The sequence below is a fragment of the Monodelphis domestica genome, chromosome 1 (assembly GCF_027887165.1).
Source record: "Monodelphis domestica isolate mMonDom1 chromosome 1, mMonDom1.pri, whole genome shotgun sequence".
NCBI classification, from domain to species: domain Eukaryota; kingdom Metazoa; phylum Chordata; class Mammalia; order Didelphimorphia; family Didelphidae; genus Monodelphis; species Monodelphis domestica.
Window position 1 is genome coordinate 539379847 of NC_077227.1, and position 21851 is coordinate 539401697.

The window sequence follows — 21851 nt, forward strand, 5'->3', positions numbered from 1 at the left end:
AGTCAGTTAACATCTCTAGAATATACATTCTGCAAAATGAAGGGGTTGTATTAGACTACTTATAAGATTTCTCCCACCTCTCTATTTCTATCTCTGTCTCTGTCTCTCCTCCTCCCCCTTTCCCTATCTATCTATCTATCTATCTATCTAGCTAGCTATCTATCTATCTATCTATCTATCCATCCATCCATCCATCCATCCATCCATCCGTCTGTCTGTCTGTCTGTCTATGAATCCCAGAGGCAAGGTGATTTGCCCAAGACTATACAGGTAATATAGGAGCAAATTATTGTGGAATATGTTAAAATATTACATATACAATACTAAAAATATATATATATTCTATTATTTTGTTACTCTTTAATGAATACTAGTTTAGAGTCATATTATACTCTAATATACATATGTTAGACAAATTAGACAAAAATATATGTATATTAGACAAAAAGTTGAGTGATATACATTCTATGAATTGTTTTCTCTTGAATGACCTGTTGGAAAATTGACTTTTTTGAGTCAGTAGTTTCCTCTGTTGCTTATTAAGTAAATTAATCAAGCAAATACATAAAACTAAAATTAGTTGAAAAAGATTATATAAGGAAAATACTGAAGACAGTTTATACCTGAACTAGATTGGCTGAAGAATGAAAAAGTACAAAATAAAAGGAATTATATTCTGACACCAGTTATATATTTTCCTTTTTTCTAAAAACCATTTAAAATGGACTCCATTTCCAAGGACATGGTCTATCAACATGCTACTTCAACAATAAAATGTTAGATTTATATTGAAATAATGCTAGGATAACCTTAGACTACATGTATTTGTGTGTAAAAATGCAGTTTAAAACCTCCTTATATATCTGCTTATAACAATAACTATTTTTCCTTGACTCTTTTTTAATACAGCTGATGCTATTAATAATGCAGCTGGATTTGGTTTTAAAGGCTATGATAAAAATGGAAAAGAATGTTGGGACTTAATTTCCAATTTGAGAATCCAGCAAATAGAGGTAGGTGAATGATTTATTATGTAGACTGTTTTAAGGTCTGATATCTCAAGTGTGGAATAGATATCTCTAATAACATTTTTTAAGCTTTATGATTTGTGAATCATTGATAAAATTCAGTACTGAAATCTATAAATTTTAATTTATTCTCTAGGGAAGGAAAGAACACATTAATTCATTTTCAAAGGCATTGCTCATCATCATGTCACTTTAATAGTAAAATGTAAGAAAACCATAACAACATAAAACTAGATTCTGTGTTGTGTGAGCATTAAAGCTAGTAAGAAACTTGGCCTTAGTTTACATTTGAGAAAAATAAGACTCAGAAGTGAAATGACTTGCCCAAGATCATACAAGTTGTAATAGTGAGGGGGACTTAGAAAAAGGAAGGAACCATTGAACAGCTGTTTGGGGACTGAATTGTAGGTGGCACTTCCTCTTTTCTTCTACTGAGTTATTCAGTTACTAATGGAGTCAGTCAGTCAAACTAGAGGGTAAGTATACTCCCCACAGCTTCCTTCTAAATTGATGGATTGAAATTCTCCTCCTACTACATAGACTCTGAATCAATTTCTGTTATCACTAAAAGTATCTAATTTATTCTGGTATAGAGTTATTGAAGGAATGAGGAAATGAAAGGAAGGGAAAGGAAAGAAAGGACAGAGGGGAAAAGGAAGGTCCCTAATATTTCTTTCCTAATATAACTCTTGAGAGCTTGACCAAGGAGAATCTCTTCAGGGAATATGCTCTGGGTTCCCCTAAGGGAAAAATATATTCTCTATCCCAAAGATTGGCTTCAGTTGGGCATTGAGATCTTCATTCAGTTCCAGCAAAAGGATTTGGAGATGAGTACTTCTTCCACCCAACTCCCCACAGAGTCCCAGACAAGAAGAGATCTTTCTCTCAATGACTCCAATTGCTTTTGAAATTGGAACTCTCCCACCCCCCACAGGTCCCATGAAAGTTCCATTTGCCCCTCTTCTGAAGCATCCCTTCAAACTTCAGATTTCTCATGCTCTTGGTCATCCCCTTATTTACAAGTTCAGAGATAGATTGTCCATTTACTCTATAAATGTGTTCATTGTGTCATACTTCATCTACACTATCCTTTATCCTTAAATCTGCTTCTCATTTGTTTTTCCTCTGCTCTCTTTTGCTAGACCCCAAACCTGATTTACTTGCATCATCTCCTTCTGAGTTTCTGCTCACATATTGCTAAATCTACCAGAAGTTGTGCTGACTTGGTCAGTTACAGAATTGTTATATTAATCTCACCTGTGCTCTTCAGGTTTTCCAGAAACTCTCTTATTCTTTACTGGTTTGCTATCATCCCTTCTCCCCCCCCCCCCCCCAGCAGCTCTTTCTTCAGGCAGGCCTCTCATTTGCTGTTGGAAAAGCAGATAACAGAGTTCAGTAGATAGGAAGGATCCCAGGCTTACTGAACTGTTTTCTTTTGTAGAACTTCAGTCTGTGGGATCCTTCCTTCCTTCCTTCCTTCCTTCCTTCCTTCCTTCCTTCCTTCCTTCCTTCCTTCCTTCCTTCCTTCCTTCCTTCCTTCCTTCCTTCCTTCCTTCCTTCCTTCCTTCCTTCCTTCCTTCCTTCCTTCCTTCCTTCCTTCCTTCCTTCCTTCCTTCCTTCCTTCCTTCCTTCCTTCCTTCCTTCCTTCCTTCCTTCCTTCCATCTATAAATTATCTATCTGTCTATCATATTATTTTGTATTAATTCTATATTTATACTCATATAAATATACATAAATATACACAGTGCTTTGCATATAATAGCTACAGAGTAGATGCTTACTAGCCAGTTGAGTACCTGACCAAAGAGAGAAGTCCAGGAAGATAGAATAAGGGGAATTGAAATTGCACAGAGGACACAACACCCATCTCAGACTTTTTAAATGATAGAGAATGGAAACAGGAAGAGATACCACAATTAGTACAAAAGAAAGGAGTCAACATTGGGTTTGATGTCAGGATAACTTGGCAAAAATTAGATCTATACTAAGGATAATGGACAACCATGGGATTGACTGGATTGATGGGTGAGTGACCACTTTTTGGACCTAGGGTAGTGGAGATTATTTGTAAGCTCTGGGTTGAATTTCAGTCTGCTCTAATATTAAGTTTTCTATATCTACTGGCTCCTTCCCTGCTTTTAATCAGGGATAACAAAAGTATCCCTTGAGAACAAAAAGGAAGGGCTTCACTGTGAAAGCCAAGAAGAAAAGGATCTGAGAGAACAGTGGTGAATCCTGTCCTGTGCCAGTCAGGCAATGGGCATTTATTAAGCATATGTCTTGGGTGCATACAAAGAAAAAGGTAATAGGGAGCCACTGGAGTTTGTTGGATGGGTATATGACAAAGTCAGACCTATACTTCAGGATGATCAGTTTAGCCTCTAAGGGGAGGATGGACTAGAAGGAGGAGAGTTTGGGGCTGTTGGAGTATTCTAGACATAAGGTAATAAGGACCTGCACCAGGGTGGTGGCAGTGTTAGAGGAGAGAAGAGTGTGCATTCAGGAGATATTATGAAGGTAGAAATGACAAAACTAAACTTGACTGGATATGGGATGTGAGAGAGAGTGAGGCATGGAGGGTGACAGTTGGATGTGAACCTGAATGATAGGGAGTGTGGTGAACTTTGATAGTAACAGAAAAATTAGATAGGGGTGGTTTTGTGGAGGAAGATTTTGAGTGCAGTTTTGGAGACATTGAGTTTAATATGTCTACAGGACATCCAGTTAAAGATGTCAGAAAGGCATTTGAAAATTGGGACTGGAGGCTGGATAAGTAGACCTGAGCATCAGAGAGATAACTGAACTCTTGGGAGGTTTTAAGATTACCAGGTGAAATAGTGTAGAGGGAGAAGACAAAAAGATCCATTATAGACCTTGGGGTGAGCCCCCTCTTGGGAAAAATTATATGAATGAAGATTCAGCTAAGGAGGCAGGATGGGCCAGTTAAGTAGGAGAAACAGGAGAATGGATGTAGGGTCATGAAAATCTAAAGAAAAGGGAAAATCAAGGAAAGGAGAGGATAGGGGAAAAGGCTGCAGAGATGAAGAAGGCTATTCAATTTGTAAGTTAAGATAAACTTTGAGATAGATTTTTCAATTGGATGGTCATAAGCTATCCTTCAGAGTTTTGAGAAGCAAAAAAATCTGTGGTACTAGTTATAGACAGCCTTTTCATGGAGATTATCCACAAAAGGAAGGAGATATAAAAGATGAGAAGTAGTAGAGACAGGACTTCCGGTCAAGATGGCGGCTTAGAGAAAGCTAAAGTTCAGATCTCCGGAAAACCCTTCCCGACCAATCTCAAACTACAAGCTCCTAAGGCGCCGAAATTCAAAACGATCAACAGCACAGACCCTGGGAACCCTCCTCCTGGACCTGGACCCGGATCAAAAGGTACGGCTCCCCTCAAAAGCCAGAACCTGAGATCACTTGGACCTAAGGGGTAGGAGCGCAGAGTCCAAGGCTCCGGGAAGCCGCAGCCCGGCCGGGCTCAGAGAGCAGGGTCCTAGGAACAACAACCCTCAGGGCCTTCTATCCGAGTCCCAGTGAAAGTCACTGCCTGGAGCTCCCGCTGCAGAGAGCAGGGTCAACCCTCAGGGCGGGCAAGACAGCCTCACGGGCTGGATCCTGCTATCCAAGTCTCAGTGAAAGTCCCTGCCCTCGGAGCTTGGGGAAGCTGCAGTCCATCCCCCCGCAGGCCGATGAAACAGCCTTACGGCCAGCGATTCTGAAGGCAACTTCCGGAAAGCAAGCTGGGGGGAGAGTGTGGCCTTGTGGTCCGACCCTTCCATTCCAGTTCCAGTGAGGCATATTCAGTTTAACCCAGGGAAAGCTCATAGAACCGACAATCTGCCCAGGACTAAAGCCTCTGAACACCAGACAGAGATAAGAAAAGCTAATCCTCCACACTCAGAGATGGCAAACTCCACAGAAGCACAGAAGCCCCAAAATACCAAGAAAAATAAGAAGAAAGGGGCGACTTTGGACACATTCTATGGAGCCAAAATACAAAATACAGAGCAGATAGAAGAAGATATACAAGAAAATGCTCCAAAATCTTCCAAAGGAAATGGAAACTCTCCACAAACCCATGAAGAATTTGAATCAGAAATGACCAAAAAGATGGAAGCCTTCTGGGAGGAAAAGTGGGAAATAATGCAAAAGAAATTCACGCATCTACAAAACCAGTTTGACCAAACTGTAAAAGAAAACCAGGCTTTAAAGCAAGAACTAATAAAACAAAGCCAAAACACCAAGAAATTAGAAGAGAACATAAAATATCTCACCGACAAGGTGATAGATCTGGAAAATAGAGGGAGAAGAGAAAATTTAAGAGAAGTAGTAGAGACATAGAGATCAAGTGAAGAGATCTGAGAATGAAGAATGAATAGGCATGTTTGTAATAACTAGGGAAGTACCCAGTAGCCAGGGAGTAACTGAATATTAATGAGATAGTAGAAATGATGGAGTGGATAATCTGTTTCAGAAGATGGGATAAAACTGGAGGACTTGTCCATGTAAAGGGGTTTGCTTTGTCAAGGAGAAAGTCCATGTCACTGTGTGAAACAGGAGTGAAGAAAGAGATCGTGACAGAAGGTATCTGAGCAGTGGGAAAGGAGGAACATTGGGGAGAAGAGAGAATGCTGTGTAAATCGTCTCCGTTTTTTCAGTGAAATATGATCAAGGTTCTCACCTGAGAGAACTGTGAGAAGTTTGAGAAAATTGGAAAGGGTTGAAAAGGTTTGGAAAATTCGGTGTGGTAACTGGAATAGCAGCTCAATTAGGGAGTGGGGGAAAGTGCCTTTCTGACATCTTTAACTGGATGTCCTGTAGACATTAAACTCAATGTCTCCAGAACCGCACTCAAAATCTTCCTCCACAAAACCACCCCTATCTAATTTTTCTGTTACTGTCAAGGTTCACCACACTCCCTATCATTCAGCTGTCACCCTCCATGCCTCACTCTCTCTCACATCCCATATCCAGTCAAGCTTAGGTATTGTCATTTCTACCTTCATAATATCTCCTGAGGGCCCTATTGAGACTATATAACAAACTTATAGTGGGTCCAGGCAGTCCCTATTGGTGGGTTTTCCCATCTTCATTCAGCAGTACAAGAAGTGGGGTGAAGGTAAGCAGATGGTGTAGTAGTCTAAGGCTGGAGTTTGAAAGGGCATCTACAGGAAATTTGAGGCGAGTGTGATAAGCCTGGGGACCACTCGGCCGCCTGTGCAGGAGGGAGCCCCAATGCAGACTAAAAACAAAACAGGTTTGAGCCATCCATTTAAAAGTGAGATCTGCCCTACGTGAAACAGGGAGGCCTAGTCTTGGGGCAGAAAAGAGAAAACTCACTTCATAACTATTAATGAGATTTAGGTAGATGAAACCAAACCCACATGGCTGATTACAGCTCTATAAAGAGCATCTAAAACAAGATAAATAAAAGCATGGGAGGGGGTAATAGCATATTTTCTCTGTTTTCCTCTCTTCCCTTTAGACAGCTAGGTGGCACTGTAGATGGAACCCTGGAAGGAAGTGAAGAAGAACTAAATTTAAACTGAGCCTCAGACACTTACTAGCTGTGTGACCTTGGGAAAGTGATTTAACTTATGTCTGCCTCAGTTTCCCCAAATTATAAAGTAGGGATAATAATAGAACCTACCTCCAAGAATTATTTAGAGGACCAAATAAGAAAATATTTATAAAACAGTGCCTGGCACATAGTAACCACTTAATAAATATTTGTTCTCTTCAACCTCCCTCAACCCCCACTCCCAGGCTCTAAGAAAGTGAGTGGTGGAGAAATAAGAGGTTATCTTTTACTTGTACTCCCATGTATAAATGCTTAGGGACTTTGGTGCTGACTCATTCCTATGATTAATTTGGTAGATTGATTAGGCCTATTTTTATGGCTTACTCCCATGTCCTTGTTTAGGCTTTGAGAAACTTGCCCAGAACCCCAGGGACAGGGGGTGAGGTTACTCTTTTGCACAAGTGTTTATGAATTCATAAGTGGCTACATGGTAAAACAAAGAACAAAGAGAGGTGGCACAGTGTGCGGGGGGAGGAGATAGGTGGCATAGTGGAGAGAGCACCACGTCTATAGTTAGGAGAAACTGAGTTAAAATCCAACCTCAAACACTCACTGGCTGTGTAACCTTTGGCAACTCACTTTACCATATGTGCCTCAGTTTCCTCATCTGTAAAATGAGCTGGAGAAGGAAATGACAAACCACTCCAGATTTTTTTCTTTGCCAAGAAAACCCCAAGTGGAGTCACAAAGAGCCAGACATGATTGAACAACAATTTGTATAGTCAAAGACATTTATAAAGAGGGCAAAGGAAGCTCCCCTGAAAGAAATTTATCCTGTGGAACAAAAAGTATCTGTAGAAATCTAAGACTCTCTTTATAATAAGAATTTTTCCATTCTTCCATTCTTTTGTTGAGAGCCTTAATTCTTTTAAGCTGGATTTTATTCTTAAAACCATGGTAAAGATATAATAATAAGCAGGTTACCATTCAGTTGGGGCTTATTTATTGAATATATTCATATATGTAGGTGTCTTAGACAAGCTATTCGGCAGTTATCACATGATAGAAAAGCCTCTAACAGTCCTCAAGTTTGATTTTTATTTCTGGCAAAATTCTGGAACAGATATTGTTAAATGTCCAGCAAAGGAAGCTGTAAAAAGGAAGAACTGGCATGGAATCATTAAGAAGAGCCCATATGTAACCAAACTAGTATTTCATTTTTGACATGGTTACTAAACTAGTAAAATTCTGTAGCAATGGTTTATCTGATTTTAGCAAAGCATTCAAAATAAAGTGTTTCATGCTCTTCTTCTGGGAAAAAAATAGCTTCAAGCTATCACTCTTTATAATTAAATGGATTTAGAACTATGATGAATGAATGACCCAAATAAAATGAATGACCCAAAGCATAGTTAATAGTTTGATGCCATCTTGGAAGGAAGTTCACAAGGAGTGCTTGGATTAATATTAATTTACATTTTTTACAATGCCTGGAATAAGGATATATTAATGTCCTAATTAATGAAGGCATACTAATACAATTTTCTGATGATGGTGTGGGGAGATAGATAACATACTAAATAACAGAGGCAGAATATAAAAAATCATGGCCACCTGGAATATTAGGCTAGGTCAAATAAGATTCAATTTAGTAGGAATAAGTGTAAAGTCTTACTCAGATTGAGAATTAACTCTACAAATATAGAGAATGAATTGCCCACACTTCATCTGAAAAGGATCTGGACAACCATGTGAGTCAACAATGTAATATAGCAGGCAAGAAAGCTGATATATTCTTAGACTACATCAATAAAAGTATATCATTTGAGTTTAGAAGGTGATTATCCCTTTAGTAAATATTTGTTAGTGAAGCAATAAACATTTATGAAGTGTTTACTGTGTGCCGGGCATTGGGAAAAGAAACAGTTTTTGCCCTCAAGGAGCTTAGAATCTAAGGGGAAATGACACCAAAAATCAAGCTGAAGAGTACAGGTGGAGTGGTGTAGGATAGAGAGAAAGTACCTTGGGGGTGAGGGGGTCATCATCATAGAGAATTCCAGAGGCAACCTCTTAAATGAATTGTTGCTTACAGTGTGTCCAATGTATCAATGTTAGTATGCTGCAACACTAAAGGTAAAAGTTAGATATCTGTTACAGGTATAATTTGTATAGAAATTCATTTTCAAGTATAAATAATTGTAAAATTATGTTTTGACTAACTGCATAAGTTATTTTAAATAAATTAATATCCGTCTGAAATTCCATTGTTTTTGTTTGGTTGAAAATAATAAGAACATTTTTCTTACAGTTTTCAACTAGTTTTAAAATGTTTCTTGATAATTGGAATATTCAGACAGCTCTTTGGCTTAAAAGGTATGTGTTTTTAGATATGTGATTCCTATCAACCCAGTCTTTGTTGACATTTTGCATTTTTTGCTACTGAAAACTGCTGAGTTCTATGATTTGGCTAAATTAGCAGTGCCTTCCATGTTTTAAAGTAACATTATGGCTAATTCTGATTTTATGATCTGTGTGAAATGGAGATGATCTTTAATACCACAACAGTTTTTGAAGATGAAAGGGAGCATTACCTCCTTTTTAGCAATTAATTAAACATATCAATAGAATAGAAAAGAATTCATATAGCAAGAATAGTTGTGAACGCCAATTATAATTATTATATTTAAAATTTGTGTTTTGCAAAAGGTATGTAGAATTATAACAAAAAGTATGAACTGCCCATGCATTTAAAATAGTAACATTTTATGTTTGAATGTGCTGATTAAATAGGTAGAAATTATTTTTCTAAGGTTAAGTAACCTACCCGTGGTAACAGCAAGATATTGATAAAAAGAAAATTCATTTGATCTGTTAGGATTCCCTCCCCACCAAAAAATCCAATTATCTATAAGGAATGAATCTTGTATTATTATATGACGTTTATTTAGTATTATTGTCATCACCATCAGTCTTCTTATATGTATGTGTCTTTCCCTTTGGGTTCCTAGGGTCTGTTATGAGAGAGCCTCCTTTAGCCCAACCATTCAGACTTTCATCCTCTCAGCCATTTGGCATGGTGTATATCCAGGATATTACTTAACATTTTTAACAGGGATGGTAATGACATTAGCAGCACGAACTGTGAGTACTTAAAATTTTGTGTTTCAAAATCATAGTGTTTTTACGTATGTTTGAAGAGACAGTTCAGTTTCATTTCTGAAAATGTTTCAAGTGATCACTTCATGATATTGCCAACCAGATCTCTGTCTGCTTCGACCTCCAAGTAGACTGGATGGCATATTCTCCATTAACAATGTGATCGCTGTTCCCCCCATCTAGAAGATGATTCTCTGAAGACTATTGTATTCAAATGAGACAGGGGTCTACCTCAACTCACAAAGATTTTAAAATCTCCTGGGCTTCACACATTAAAAAAAAATTAAGGTAGTCCAAAGAGCCACAGAAGAGGAGCCAGTGCAAAATAGAATTGGAAGAGGGAACCCCACTTCTACCTGGATTCTGTGCTATGAGTTGAGTAGCTACAGTAGGGTGGAGTTAATAAATGAGAGTGTCTCTTAGACACAGTAAGCTTTAATGTCTATTTTAAAGGAAAGGGGGAAAGTGAATTGGCAAAGATCTACTCATTCAACAAACTTTGATTGAGAACTTGATAATTTCAGTGCACTTAACTGGGGAGAGTTAAAAAAATAAGATAGTCCCTGCTCTCTGCACATTTTTATGAATCTAATAAAATTAAACCAAGTTCATAGAATTTGTATCAAGTGCAATAAGATCAAAGAAGGGAAGAAATCACTACCAGTCTTTGGGGAGAAGAGATTCTACATATTTTATATATTGAATAATAATAGAACAGTAGAGTAATATGGCTAAATCTGTTTTAAAAAATATAGAATACTCTAATGCAGCTTGAAAAGGAAAGAATTATTTGTTAAATTAACAAATAGTTCTAAATAAACTATTTGAAAGATAGATATGATGTACCATATAAGTGAAATATGACCATATCCATCCTTTAAGCAAAATTTAGTAAAATGAAACATGAGCATTTGTTTTAAATTCTAAGAATTTATTATCTTTATTTTATATATACATTTTTAACTTTTTATTTAGAATATTTTCCCATGGTTCTATGATTCATGATATTCCCCCCTCCTACTCTCTCCTCCCTACTCCTGGAGCTGACAAGCAGTTCCACTGGGTTATACATGTATTATGGTTCAATCATGTTATTCATATTTTCAGTAGAGTGATTCTTTAACATCACAGCCCTAATCACATACCTATTATACTATGTGATTGAGCATCCATTTCCAGAGTTCTTTCTCTAGATGTGGATAACATTCTTTCTCATAAGTTCCTCTGGATTGTCCTGGATCATTGCATTGCTACTAGTAGAAAAGTCTATTACTTTGATTGAACCACAGTGTATCAGTCTCTGTTTACAATGTTCTCCTGGTTCTGTTCCTTTCACTCTGCATCAATTCCTGGAGGTTGTTCCAGTCTCCATAGAATTCCTCTACTTTATTATTCCTTTTAGCACAATAGTATTCCATCACCAACATATACCACAATTTGTTCAGTCATTCCCCACTCGATGGACACTCCCTCATTTTCCAATTTTTTGCCACCACATAAAGTGTGGCTATAAATATTTTTGTACAAAAATTATTATCTCTTTGTGGTACAAACCCAACAGTGGTATTTTAGGTCAAAGGGCAGGCAGTCTTTTAGTGCCCGTTAGGCATAGTTCCAAATTGCCCTCCAGAATGGTTAGATAAATTCACAACTCCACCAACTATGCATTAGTTTCCCAGTTTTGTCACAACACCTCCAACATTTATCTCTTTCCTTTCCTTCCATATTAGCCAATCTGCTAAGTGTAAGGTGGTACCTCAGAGTTGTTTTAATTTGCATTTCTTTAATGAGGAGTGATTTAGAACACCTTTTTATGTGCTTATTGATAGTTTTTATTTCTTCATGTGAGAACTGCCAATTAATATCCTGCTCTTCATTTCTTGATAAAAATTATAGTATTGACATATATCTCAATGAAGATTGCTTGACAACATTAAAATGCATAACACCTGCCTTTTTAACAAGTTCAAAATTTAAAGAATCTATAAGGATCTCAGCTACAATAGGATAGCATCTTAAATATATGATCAGTGTAATTTACAAAAGAAAGCTAATACTTTTGCTGTTGTATTTTTCTTTCAGATGAGAAACAACATTAGACATAACTTTATTGAACCTCCAGAAGTTAAATTATTTTATGATGTTATAACATGGATAACAACTCAAGTAGCAATAAGTTACACAGTTGTACCATTTGTACTTCTCTCTATAAAACCCTCCATTTTGTTTTTCAGGTAAGTGTATCTTTTAAAAAATATATTGGCAGAATTTATTTTTTAAGAAAAATTTTTTAAAAGAAACTCCTTGAAAATAAGGTAGAATAGACAAATTATATTTTGGCCACATTATTTAACATCTAGATACATTATTAGTTGTGCTCTCTAATATGATGGGACTTTTAAATGGAGGTGGAAATGTTTTTTTTTTTTCTTGAGGAAATTTTATTTAATTAGTTAATTTAGAATATTTTTCCATGGTTACAAGATTCATATTCTTTCCCTCCCTTCCCCCCAACCCCTCCCATAACTGATGCACAATTCCACTGGGTTTTACATGTGTCATTAATCAAGACCTATTTCAATATTATTGATATTTGCACTAGGGTGATCGTTTAGAGTCTACATCCCCAATCACATCCCCATCAACCCTTGTGATCAAGCAGTTGTTTTTCTTCTGTGCTTCTACTCTCACAGTTCTTCCTTTGAATGTGGATAGCATTCTTTCTCATAAGTTCTTCTGGATTGCCCTGGATCATTGCATTGCTACTAGTAGAGAAGTCCATTACATTCGATTGTACCACAGTGTATCAGTCTCTGTACAATGTTCTCCTGGCTCTGCTTCTTTTACTATGCTTCAATTCCTGGAGGTTGTTGTAGTTCCTTGTAGGAAAGATCTTGAAGGCTCTAGTTCCTATAACATAGCAGAAATGCTAGTTGGTTAGCTGACTAATCAAGAGAAGTGAACTTAATTTTACTAAAAAAAAAAATAAAATGGAAGTTTCCTAAATGGAATATTTAATGCTATTTCTCAGATGACCTTCATGATATAAGATGTGAGACATAAAAAAACTGACTGAAAATTATTTAACTAAATTGTAAATTGTTATAGCTGTGTTTAAATAATGGGGACTGGATTTTGTTTCCAAAGTTCTTTCAATAATGTTACTTGTACCTGATGGAATTTAGTTTTAGTCATATCAGCATTTTAAGGGTTTTTTTTCTTTTAGTCTAATTCATTTTTCAGTTTGTCTAATTTATAGAAATATCACTGTTATTATTTGCTGAATTTGCACAGCCTTCATGGAACTTACATTAGTGGATCGTCTTTTCCCTCATTTTGTTATAAGGTAGTTTAGATATTTAAGAATGTCCCAGGTTAAATTTTTTCAAAGCCTGCTTTATCACAGAACTGTCTTTGAGTTATTACTTTCAAAGTTTCCTAGATTAATGTGGATTCTTTGAAGTATTTTCAAGGGATCTAATTACCCATGAAGCATTTTTTGCTTTTTAAAATGTACTATATTTAGACATAGCATGATGTCCCTACTGAGGAATAGAATGTTACATTTAATAGCAGGCTTATATGCAGTCCAGGTTTATATAGTAATGTTTTATAAATACTCAATAATAGTAATAGCTTACAAAGTTGTATAACATGTGGGAAAAAAATAGAGAAGTGTGTGGAATATCCTAAGCTGGATGGGACATAAGGAATGTATTTATGCACTATTAATAACTCACAATTTGATTAAATAATTGTTTTTTCTCTCAGCTCCTGGTATTACTGTCTTCACATTACTGGCATCTTGGTTGTGGTATTGTTGCCAGGAAAAAAACCTACCAGAGAAAAGAAAATACAGCAAGAAGAGCACTTCTCACAATCCAAAAAATTAGAGGAAGAAGACAGCCCTTTGGAACAGAACAGTTATTTAGAAACAAATAATGTCCGCAATCAACAGCAAAAAATAACTCCCAGACATTCAACACTAAAACAATGATGGAGAGAACATTAGGCTGGCTATTTTTCATGTTTTCGGAAACCAGTTTTAGCACCTTTTGCAGGGGTTTGTATTCAATTGAAATAAAATTAAACGACAAAAAGGACATATATATATATAGGGAATATATATATTGTAAAATAGACTGCAATTAGAGTGAATTGACCCCTCTTGTGCCATGTCCCTGTGGGTCATGCCTTATATGAAAATATTTCCATTATTTCAATGTGCACTCAGGACTTCAACGTATGTCCGTAGGGTCATATGTGGGCCCCTTTGATGAATGTACGTTGTGTATCCTAAGGCACTGAGGGGGTAGAAACAATTGTGTTGATCTAGATGAAAAGAGGAAATTTAACTTTTCTGGATGAATGCTTTGCCTTAAACCCTCTATTTACTGAAATAATTGTTTCTAAATGGTATTTTCATGTTTAATATTTGTGTAAAAAGCAGATTTCAAATATTTAATGTCAAATGCTGTAAAGGAAATTAGAAGGAAGAATTTTAATCAGAATGTTGTAAATGGTTTGTAAAATGCAATAAACATCTCAGTATTTTGAGGGTTTTCTTACAGTTATCTCAAAACAACTTAAGTAGATTACAGAACTGTAAACATTACCAATGCCAAAATATAGGTAGCCTAGATTGTCTGAATTTAATTATATTGTGTCAGTCAGATTGAACCCCTCTAAGAGGATTTTCTTAAATATGTAAATTAAACATGGCAAAACTGATATTTTAAGTTTTTTTACTTTAAAAAAAAGAAGAAAACACTAAGTGGACCTTGCAATTTGAGACAAGTTGGCAATCAAAATAGGACCCAGATCAATATATTGCAAGTAAGTACCAGGTGCTCAGCAGAAGTGCTACTTATCCCATAATATTATGAATTTATTTTAACATTGTATTTAGAATATTCACATATTTAATACCCAAATTTCTTTAGGATTTTAAAACTAAAGCTTACCAAGCATAAAACCTCCTTAGTAAAGGATAGTTAAATAATAGAGGTAAAACAGTGTCATAGAAGTAAGTAAAACATTTTTATTTGGTTAAGTACAAAAGCAAGTTATCTTACGCTCATCACTGAACAATTGCCCCTTAACCATAACAACCTAATTCAGGCCTTGAGAAGTTTAAGGGGATTGATAAATTAAGACTGAAAAGCTTATATAAAATAATATTTAGAATGATTAAATGTTGCTTAAAATGCTGTCATTGAAGACCTTTTACTGTATTTTAAAGTTTTCTAAGTACAAAAGTATGTTCCTGTTTTAGCTTTGGCCATTTTCATGTTCTTATTATTCTTCCTTGAAATACTACAACATTCTCATTATTTCCCAGGGCCACATAATCCTTTTGCATTAATTCTATCTGAGTTAATGACTAAAAATAACCATAGAATTATTTTGTACTAAGATAGTATTGGCAGGAAGCATCATAAAATCATTCAAGGCTCCTAAACCTTGTGATATTTGGTGTTTGTGTATGAAGGGCTCTTCATTTATTGAGCCACTGAAAAAAGGGAGAAAGATGTGTTTTCATTTATTTTTAGCTGACATTTTATTTTGCCTTATTTTTACTAAATGCAAACTTTACACAGACTCCAAAACCTTTTTTGATATGTCACCAATTATAAATTACAAGTAACAGATTGAGACCAAAATAGCTTAAGTGTTACAGGAATGTACTAAATAGAGGTAGGTTTTGTTGTGTGTTTTTTTTTTCTTTTTAGGAAAAGCAAAGAAAGCTAAGACACCTGCCACTTAGCAGGTCCTAATCAGCAAAAATGTAGAGCTGCCTTTTTTTGAGCCTTAGAAATAATACCACAGACTGCCTTGGCTCAGTCTTTGTTGAAACTTCTTGTTTCACATCTGTCTGGAAATGTAGGTGGGGCTGGCCCTGTCCTAAGAACTTCCCAGGAAAGAATGGAAAATGAAAGCATATTGTTTTATTATTGGATCATGTAGTGAAATTAAGATGCACAAATAATAAATATGAGAGGACAGAAATGAATGTACAGAAAAGACCAGTCACATTTACTGGCAAAAGAGTTTTCACTTATTGATGAATGTAGCAGAAGGCCTAAGCACTCTTTATAGGAGTCCCAAGTATATTGGTTTTATTTAAATGTTCTAGTTAGTGGAAAGCACAAGGTCTGTGTTGCAGCCTTATATGTAAGTAGGGATCGAGGGGGAAGTTCAAACACTTTAAAAAAAAAGAATCTACCTTGCTCTCAAAGAAATAATCAGCATCCATTTCTATTAGTTTGACAATTTGTTTACAGAGCTGGATGAGCCCCTGAAGGATCATCTAATCAAGCCCTTCATTGTGCAGGTGAACAATCTGAGGTCCAACAGGGTGTAAAGTGATTTGCCAAAGGTCACCCTGCTGGTGAATGGTAGAACCAGGACTGTATTTCCAGTGGAGTCCTCTCTGTTCTGTGCTGCCGCCACCTCTCTTCCCTTCACTATTCCCATCTGCTTATGTGATGGTACTGTAGCCATTTAAAAAGTAAAAATCTTTTTCAGTCACTCAGTTTGTTGGCATAAAATGTGCCTATATCTATGTGGCAGATTCTTTTCCCCCTGACAAATTAAATAAGTAGTTTTCCTCTGGTCCAGGAGGGATTATGGCAGAGTAGCGCCCCTATTCTGGTTTCTAACTCTCACTTTTCCTCTTTAAAAGAGAGTATTTTATCTTATGGCAAAATAAGGGAGGACCAATGCCATAAGTATCCCCAGCACAGACCCTGGCTCTTGATAAGCAGACTTTATTAAATACATATTGATTGATCGATTATTTGTAAAATATTGTAAAGGTTTCTATTTCTTTGAGAGTACCAAATATTGCTGTGTCTTTAAGAAGTGTTAAACCCAAGTGATGTACTCTAATAGGCACTTGTTTTAAAAAAAATAAAAACTGAAATAATAGTGCAGCTAGATTGTATTTTTTCATTTCTTACATTGGCAATAGTGAGAGACAGTGAAGTGACTCAGTGGATAGAAAACTAGCTGTAGGGATGGGAGGTCCTGGGCTCAAAAGTAGGCTCAGATACTTCCTAGCTCTGTGACCCTGGGCAAATCATTCAACCTCCATTGCCTAGCCCTTACAGTGCTTCTGCTTTGGGATCAGTATTGATTCCAAGACAGAATGTAAGGGTTTTAAAAAATTGGCATTAGTGAAATGTGCTAATAATTTTACTTTGTGACTAATATATACAAGATAGGTCAGAAGCACAGTTTAGATTTGAATCTATTATACTTTTAGTATGTACTTTAATTGTTCTTACTGTTCCCTCCTTGTTTTTATTGTTTTATCATATAGTTAATTTCAGTTATCTAAATTAGTCATCATCAATATCATATTGACTAAAATCAGTAATAATCCATCACTGTTTTACACAGTTCACTTCTCTATCTTGAAAATAAACATTTTCTTTGTAATTAAAGGTAATAAAGAAAATGTTTTTGGCTAACAAACAACATATTCCTTCATCTTGCTGCATAACATTTGGGTTTTTACTCTGTTAGAGTTGGAAAGAGAGGGAGAAGAGAGGGGGAGAAAAAGAGGGAGCACGTGCATGTATATATATACATATATATGTCTACACAAATTTCCATTTTTCTCCTCTATGAAATAGGGAAATTAAACTTGATGAACTCGAGGTTCCCTTCTAGCTCTGAATATTTTAAACCTAGGAAAATGTGTAGCCCAAGAAAGGCTTCAGGGAATACACTGCATTTTTAATTATTGTTGGTTCTAAAACAGAAAGGCCAGAGGCCTATTTTCTTAGCCCTGGTTCAGCAATTAATGACTAATGTGGCCTTGGGCAAGTCCCTTAACTTAGGTGAGTCTGAATCCTCCTCACCCATAAAACTAGTTTGATTATCTATTAGCTGGTCCCTTTTCAACTCTACTTTTTTACAGTGTGCATAGTGGGGCTGGTGTGCCCTGGGTGGAATTAGCAAGCAAGTTCTTTCGATATGTGTAAGTTCATTAGATATGACCACTGGCATAAATTGTATTCATTTAATATTATGAAACAGGGCTATAACTGCACAAAAGGTTGTCATGGAAACAGGAAAAGTCTTTAGTCCAGTGAATCAAAAGGCTTGTCATTGTAGCATTTCTGCTGAATAGAGCTCATAAAATGATTCCCTAATAATATACTAATTTGTAAAAATGAGAATATGGCAGATTTTCCTCTTGCTTTCTCTGCTTTTCCCCCTTATTTGTATGATTTTAAAACAGGAAGAAAAAAGTAACACTAAATAGCCTCTTCCCCTCCACCATTTACTGATTTTTATGACCCAGGAAATAGCATGTTAATTAATTTTTTTAATTATTTCACTGTAAATTATTTAAAACATATTTCATCTTAAAGTTATTTTTATCATATTTTAAATTACAAGTACTTTACTTGAATAAAGCTAAATGTTTGTCATTAATTTAATCAGAGAATTCATATGTTAGGTAAAAGTTGACATAAGGTTTTTTCAAGATTAAATAGTTAATTTTTAATCTTTGTAATTTATATACAATGATTTTGAACATAAATGGAAAAGCTAGAGTTCATGCATTCCTAATATATGCTTATTTAATTTTTCTTTTGCTACCAGTTGTTTGTAATTATTCATTCATAAGTTTTCCAAACTATGCATTACATTGGAAGATTAAAAATAACATAAAAGAGAAGTAGTTAGAATGGTGCCTGTTATTTTGGTTTCAGCTAAAGACCTGTCCAGAGTCTTCATTATAAATCTATATTCTAAGGAGGTTACTCAGCCATTAAAATTCCATCTAAGCTGAAAAATAAAACATCAGCTTTAATGTAGATAGAATTTTAAGGAACACTGTGAAATTATTCCTCATTGCCCTTACCTACTATATAATTATCTTAGATTAAAACTGGAGGTCTTAACTGGATATCTATTTCATCTTCTATTTCTTGCACAAATAAGTTAATGTTTTTTCTCAATGTGCAAGAAAACAAATACTTTCAGAAAGAAAAATTTCCTCTCAAATATTTGAGGATTTGGAGCCTAGAATATCAAAAATTTTATGATCTACATCTCCTATTTATGTTTGCATATACAGTGTGATAAAAGTATATATTTATAATTGTTTAAATTACAGGTATTCTTTTAAAATAAAAAGATTTGTCATGTTGGTATTTTGTAATCATGCCCTCATAATCAGTGATTTAGCTGCTTTTATCTAGGCTATTATTGTGTAATGGAAACAGCCAGTTCCATTTTTAGTTGGTACATTGGCTAATGATTTTAATATACTGTTCCTAGATATTTTAATACTTCTTTAATATTATGTAAACCCCACGATGAAGAAAACCATTTTCTGAAATATAATCTCAATGCATAGTTTTACTTCAAAGCTAACTTGTTACATCTTTAAAACTGATTTTTATTTCCTTGTTTTAATGCTATATTTTGAAAGGGAAAAAAATCCAAGCTATATAATATAGAAATTATTGTGTAAAGGCCCAGGTCAAACCATATTTTCCCCACTGACAGCCATCTCTCCAGGGTTGTTTGGCAATGTTTGCTATTATCAATTGGAATACGATGGCCAACCAGAAGTCACAGAACCATGGAAAGAAATGGTTTGTTCATTACTTTGAAACAAGCCCTAGTGGAGAGAGGGACACAGGCTACCATCTTCTGACAGTGTCTGGCTCCTACCCAATCTCAACTCTAGAGTAATCTCTTCCCGAGAAATTAGTTGGCAATCATCTTCTGTGTTGTCTCTTTAATGGAACAATTACTCATCTATCATAATGCCTTTTTGCTGATTTGGCATAAAATTCCTAATTTTAAGCATATTTTTAATCCAACTATGCTGGTTTACCTAATTTTTGTTGTTTCTAAATTTTATCTTTTTGAAAAGAGTTGACCACTAAAAAGTTATTTGTTCCAATTCAGCATACAAAATTTATTTTAGGTCAGCTAGAAAAAAATGAACCCTGTCTTCAGAAGGCCAAACAAAAGGAGTGAATGCAAAAACTCATTCGGGGAACTGAATGTACTATTAAAAATTACTCCATTTGAGAAATTAGAATGTGATTAATTAATCCCAGCTTTTGTTCTACTTTAATAAGAATTTTACATCTTTGCAGAAGAGAGACCCTTCCAGTAGGGAGAAAGTAACAGCTCTAGCAGTCAGTATTTGTAGTATTCCTTCACTTGCCTTCCTGGTTGAAATTAGAATACAGTGTCTGTGATATTCATTTTTATTATTCCAAAATATATTTTTTAAGAAAGTGTTATTTTTCAACAGATCCATAAACTAGGTATTGGTAATAGGTAAATTTAAAATACCACTGTTAGTTACACTGTGATGTCATTTTAATAATTATCCATTTCTAGTCTTTGTCAGAGCTGCACTGGAAGCATACTGCAATGTTTTAAAAGTGTTTTTAACTTACATATAAATGTTTTTTTTCTAATTTGTGTGTCTTTAAAATCGATTAAATAGTAGTTTAAAAATATCTGAATGTGTTTACTAATTTCTAGGACTTCTCATTGAACAACCAGAAGGTAAAATCTTTCAGGAAATTTTTCTGTACCCCTTACTACTAGACCTAACAATTTACCTGAGGATATCATAAAGATAAATCATCTCTTTGCTGGATAATCGTCTGATGCTTGAACTCATGTATTCATAAATATAATTGTATATATTTGTTTTAATAAAATAGAACTGTTGGAAATGAACATTTTTAAAGAATTCAAAGTTAACAAAATTAGGTCAATGTATTTTTATTAATGCTTGCTCAAAATACTACAGTGATTACTGAATGCTTTCCTTTAGTGAAGGAAATATTTCACTAGTCATATTCTAACATGTGAACAGTGGCAGATTCTTCAGTAGCACTATCATACCTCTCACTGCAACTCATATATCAGAAAGCATATACTATTCAGGAGACTATGTGATACAATCTAAAGAATAGTTTGGAGAGTCAGAGAATCTTGGTTAAAATCCTGCCTCTGGTGCTTTCTATCTTTATACCCTTGGGCAAGTTATATAAGTTTCCTGTGCCTTGGTTTCTCCATCTATAAAATGGACTAGATGGCCTTTGAAGTCCACTCTAACTCTACATGTACGGCAATAAGTTTTGGCAATACAAGATCACAGTTCCCTTTTAGGCTTTTTTGTTTCATTTAAATACAGAGAATGGAGAAATTCAAGCAGGACATAATCTCTGCCCTCCGATCCAACCAAAAAATAATAGTAGTCACTAGTTGAAAAGGTTATACCTGAGACAACTGGAAAACAAATTGGACCTTGAACTTCAGCTTGCTAAACCCTGGAGATATGCATATTACATGATTATAAATAACACTGTGGAAGTGTTACTAGGCACTGTGTGTGTCAGAAAACAACTGTAGTTCAATTTTCCCACATTTTTGTCAAAAATGCCATATGTTGGCTTTTTGAGCAAACCCCTCTATCTGCACATGTAATCCTATTCCGATCCATCTCCTCCAATGTATTGACTACTCCCTCTTTTATCTTCCACATTACTTATGTTCAATCTCTTTCTGATTATTGGCTGCTACCCTGCTTACTACAAACCTTCTCATGTCTGCTTGATTTTTCCATCATCCTTATGATCCCATTATGAGGCTCCCTGAACCCGCAAGAAGCCTCAAGGTAGGAAGATAGAAAAAGGATAGAGGTTTGGATACCCCGAGGGGCGTGGTGAAGCCAAGTTATAGATATGAGGTGACAGAAATGAGTCATAAACCAGGCCTTATTGATTATAATGGGGCCACAGCATAACCCCAATCTTAGGATGTCTCAGAGGCATGATCCATCCTGAGATCCACAATTAATACCACACAGGTCGGAGACATGATAGAGAAAAGAGAGTGCCTGGCCAAAAGCCAGGTCCCAGGTAGGAGAGGAAGATAAGGAAAGGAATTAAAGATGGAGCTTTGCCGGAGGCCAAGCTCCAGCAAGGACAGACATCAGTGAGAGCTGAGATCCAAGAGAGGAAGAGAGGGCGGAGCTTGCTGTGGCCCTGTATTTAATCTCTTTGATATGCAAATGTACACAATACATAGGGATGATTATCATCGGTTAATGACAAGGTATAGGTGTGGTTTCTCTT

The 21851-nt window shown here is 35.6% G+C and overlaps 1 protein-coding gene across 3 annotated transcripts in view; it reads left to right on the forward strand.

Annotated features, from left to right (window-relative positions):
- MBOAT2 (membrane bound O-acyltransferase domain containing 2) overlaps window positions 1–20222 on the forward strand; it is a 226859-nt gene extending 206637 nt beyond the window's left edge. For all 3 annotated transcript variants that reach the window (XM_056813330.1, XM_056813328.1, XM_056813329.1), the window contains exons 9-13: window positions 910–1013; window positions 8870–8934; window positions 9570–9702; window positions 11800–11951; window positions 13489–20222. In XM_056813330.1, the coding sequence (XP_056669308.1) occupies window positions 910–1013; window positions 8870–8934; window positions 9570–9702; window positions 11800–11951; window positions 13489–13714 (680 nt within the window). In that variant the 3' untranslated portion in view covers window positions 13715–20222. The remainder of the gene's footprint in view (window positions 1–909; window positions 1014–8869; window positions 8935–9569; window positions 9703–11799; window positions 11952–13488) is intronic.
- Window positions 20223–21851: the final 1629 nt, after the last annotated feature.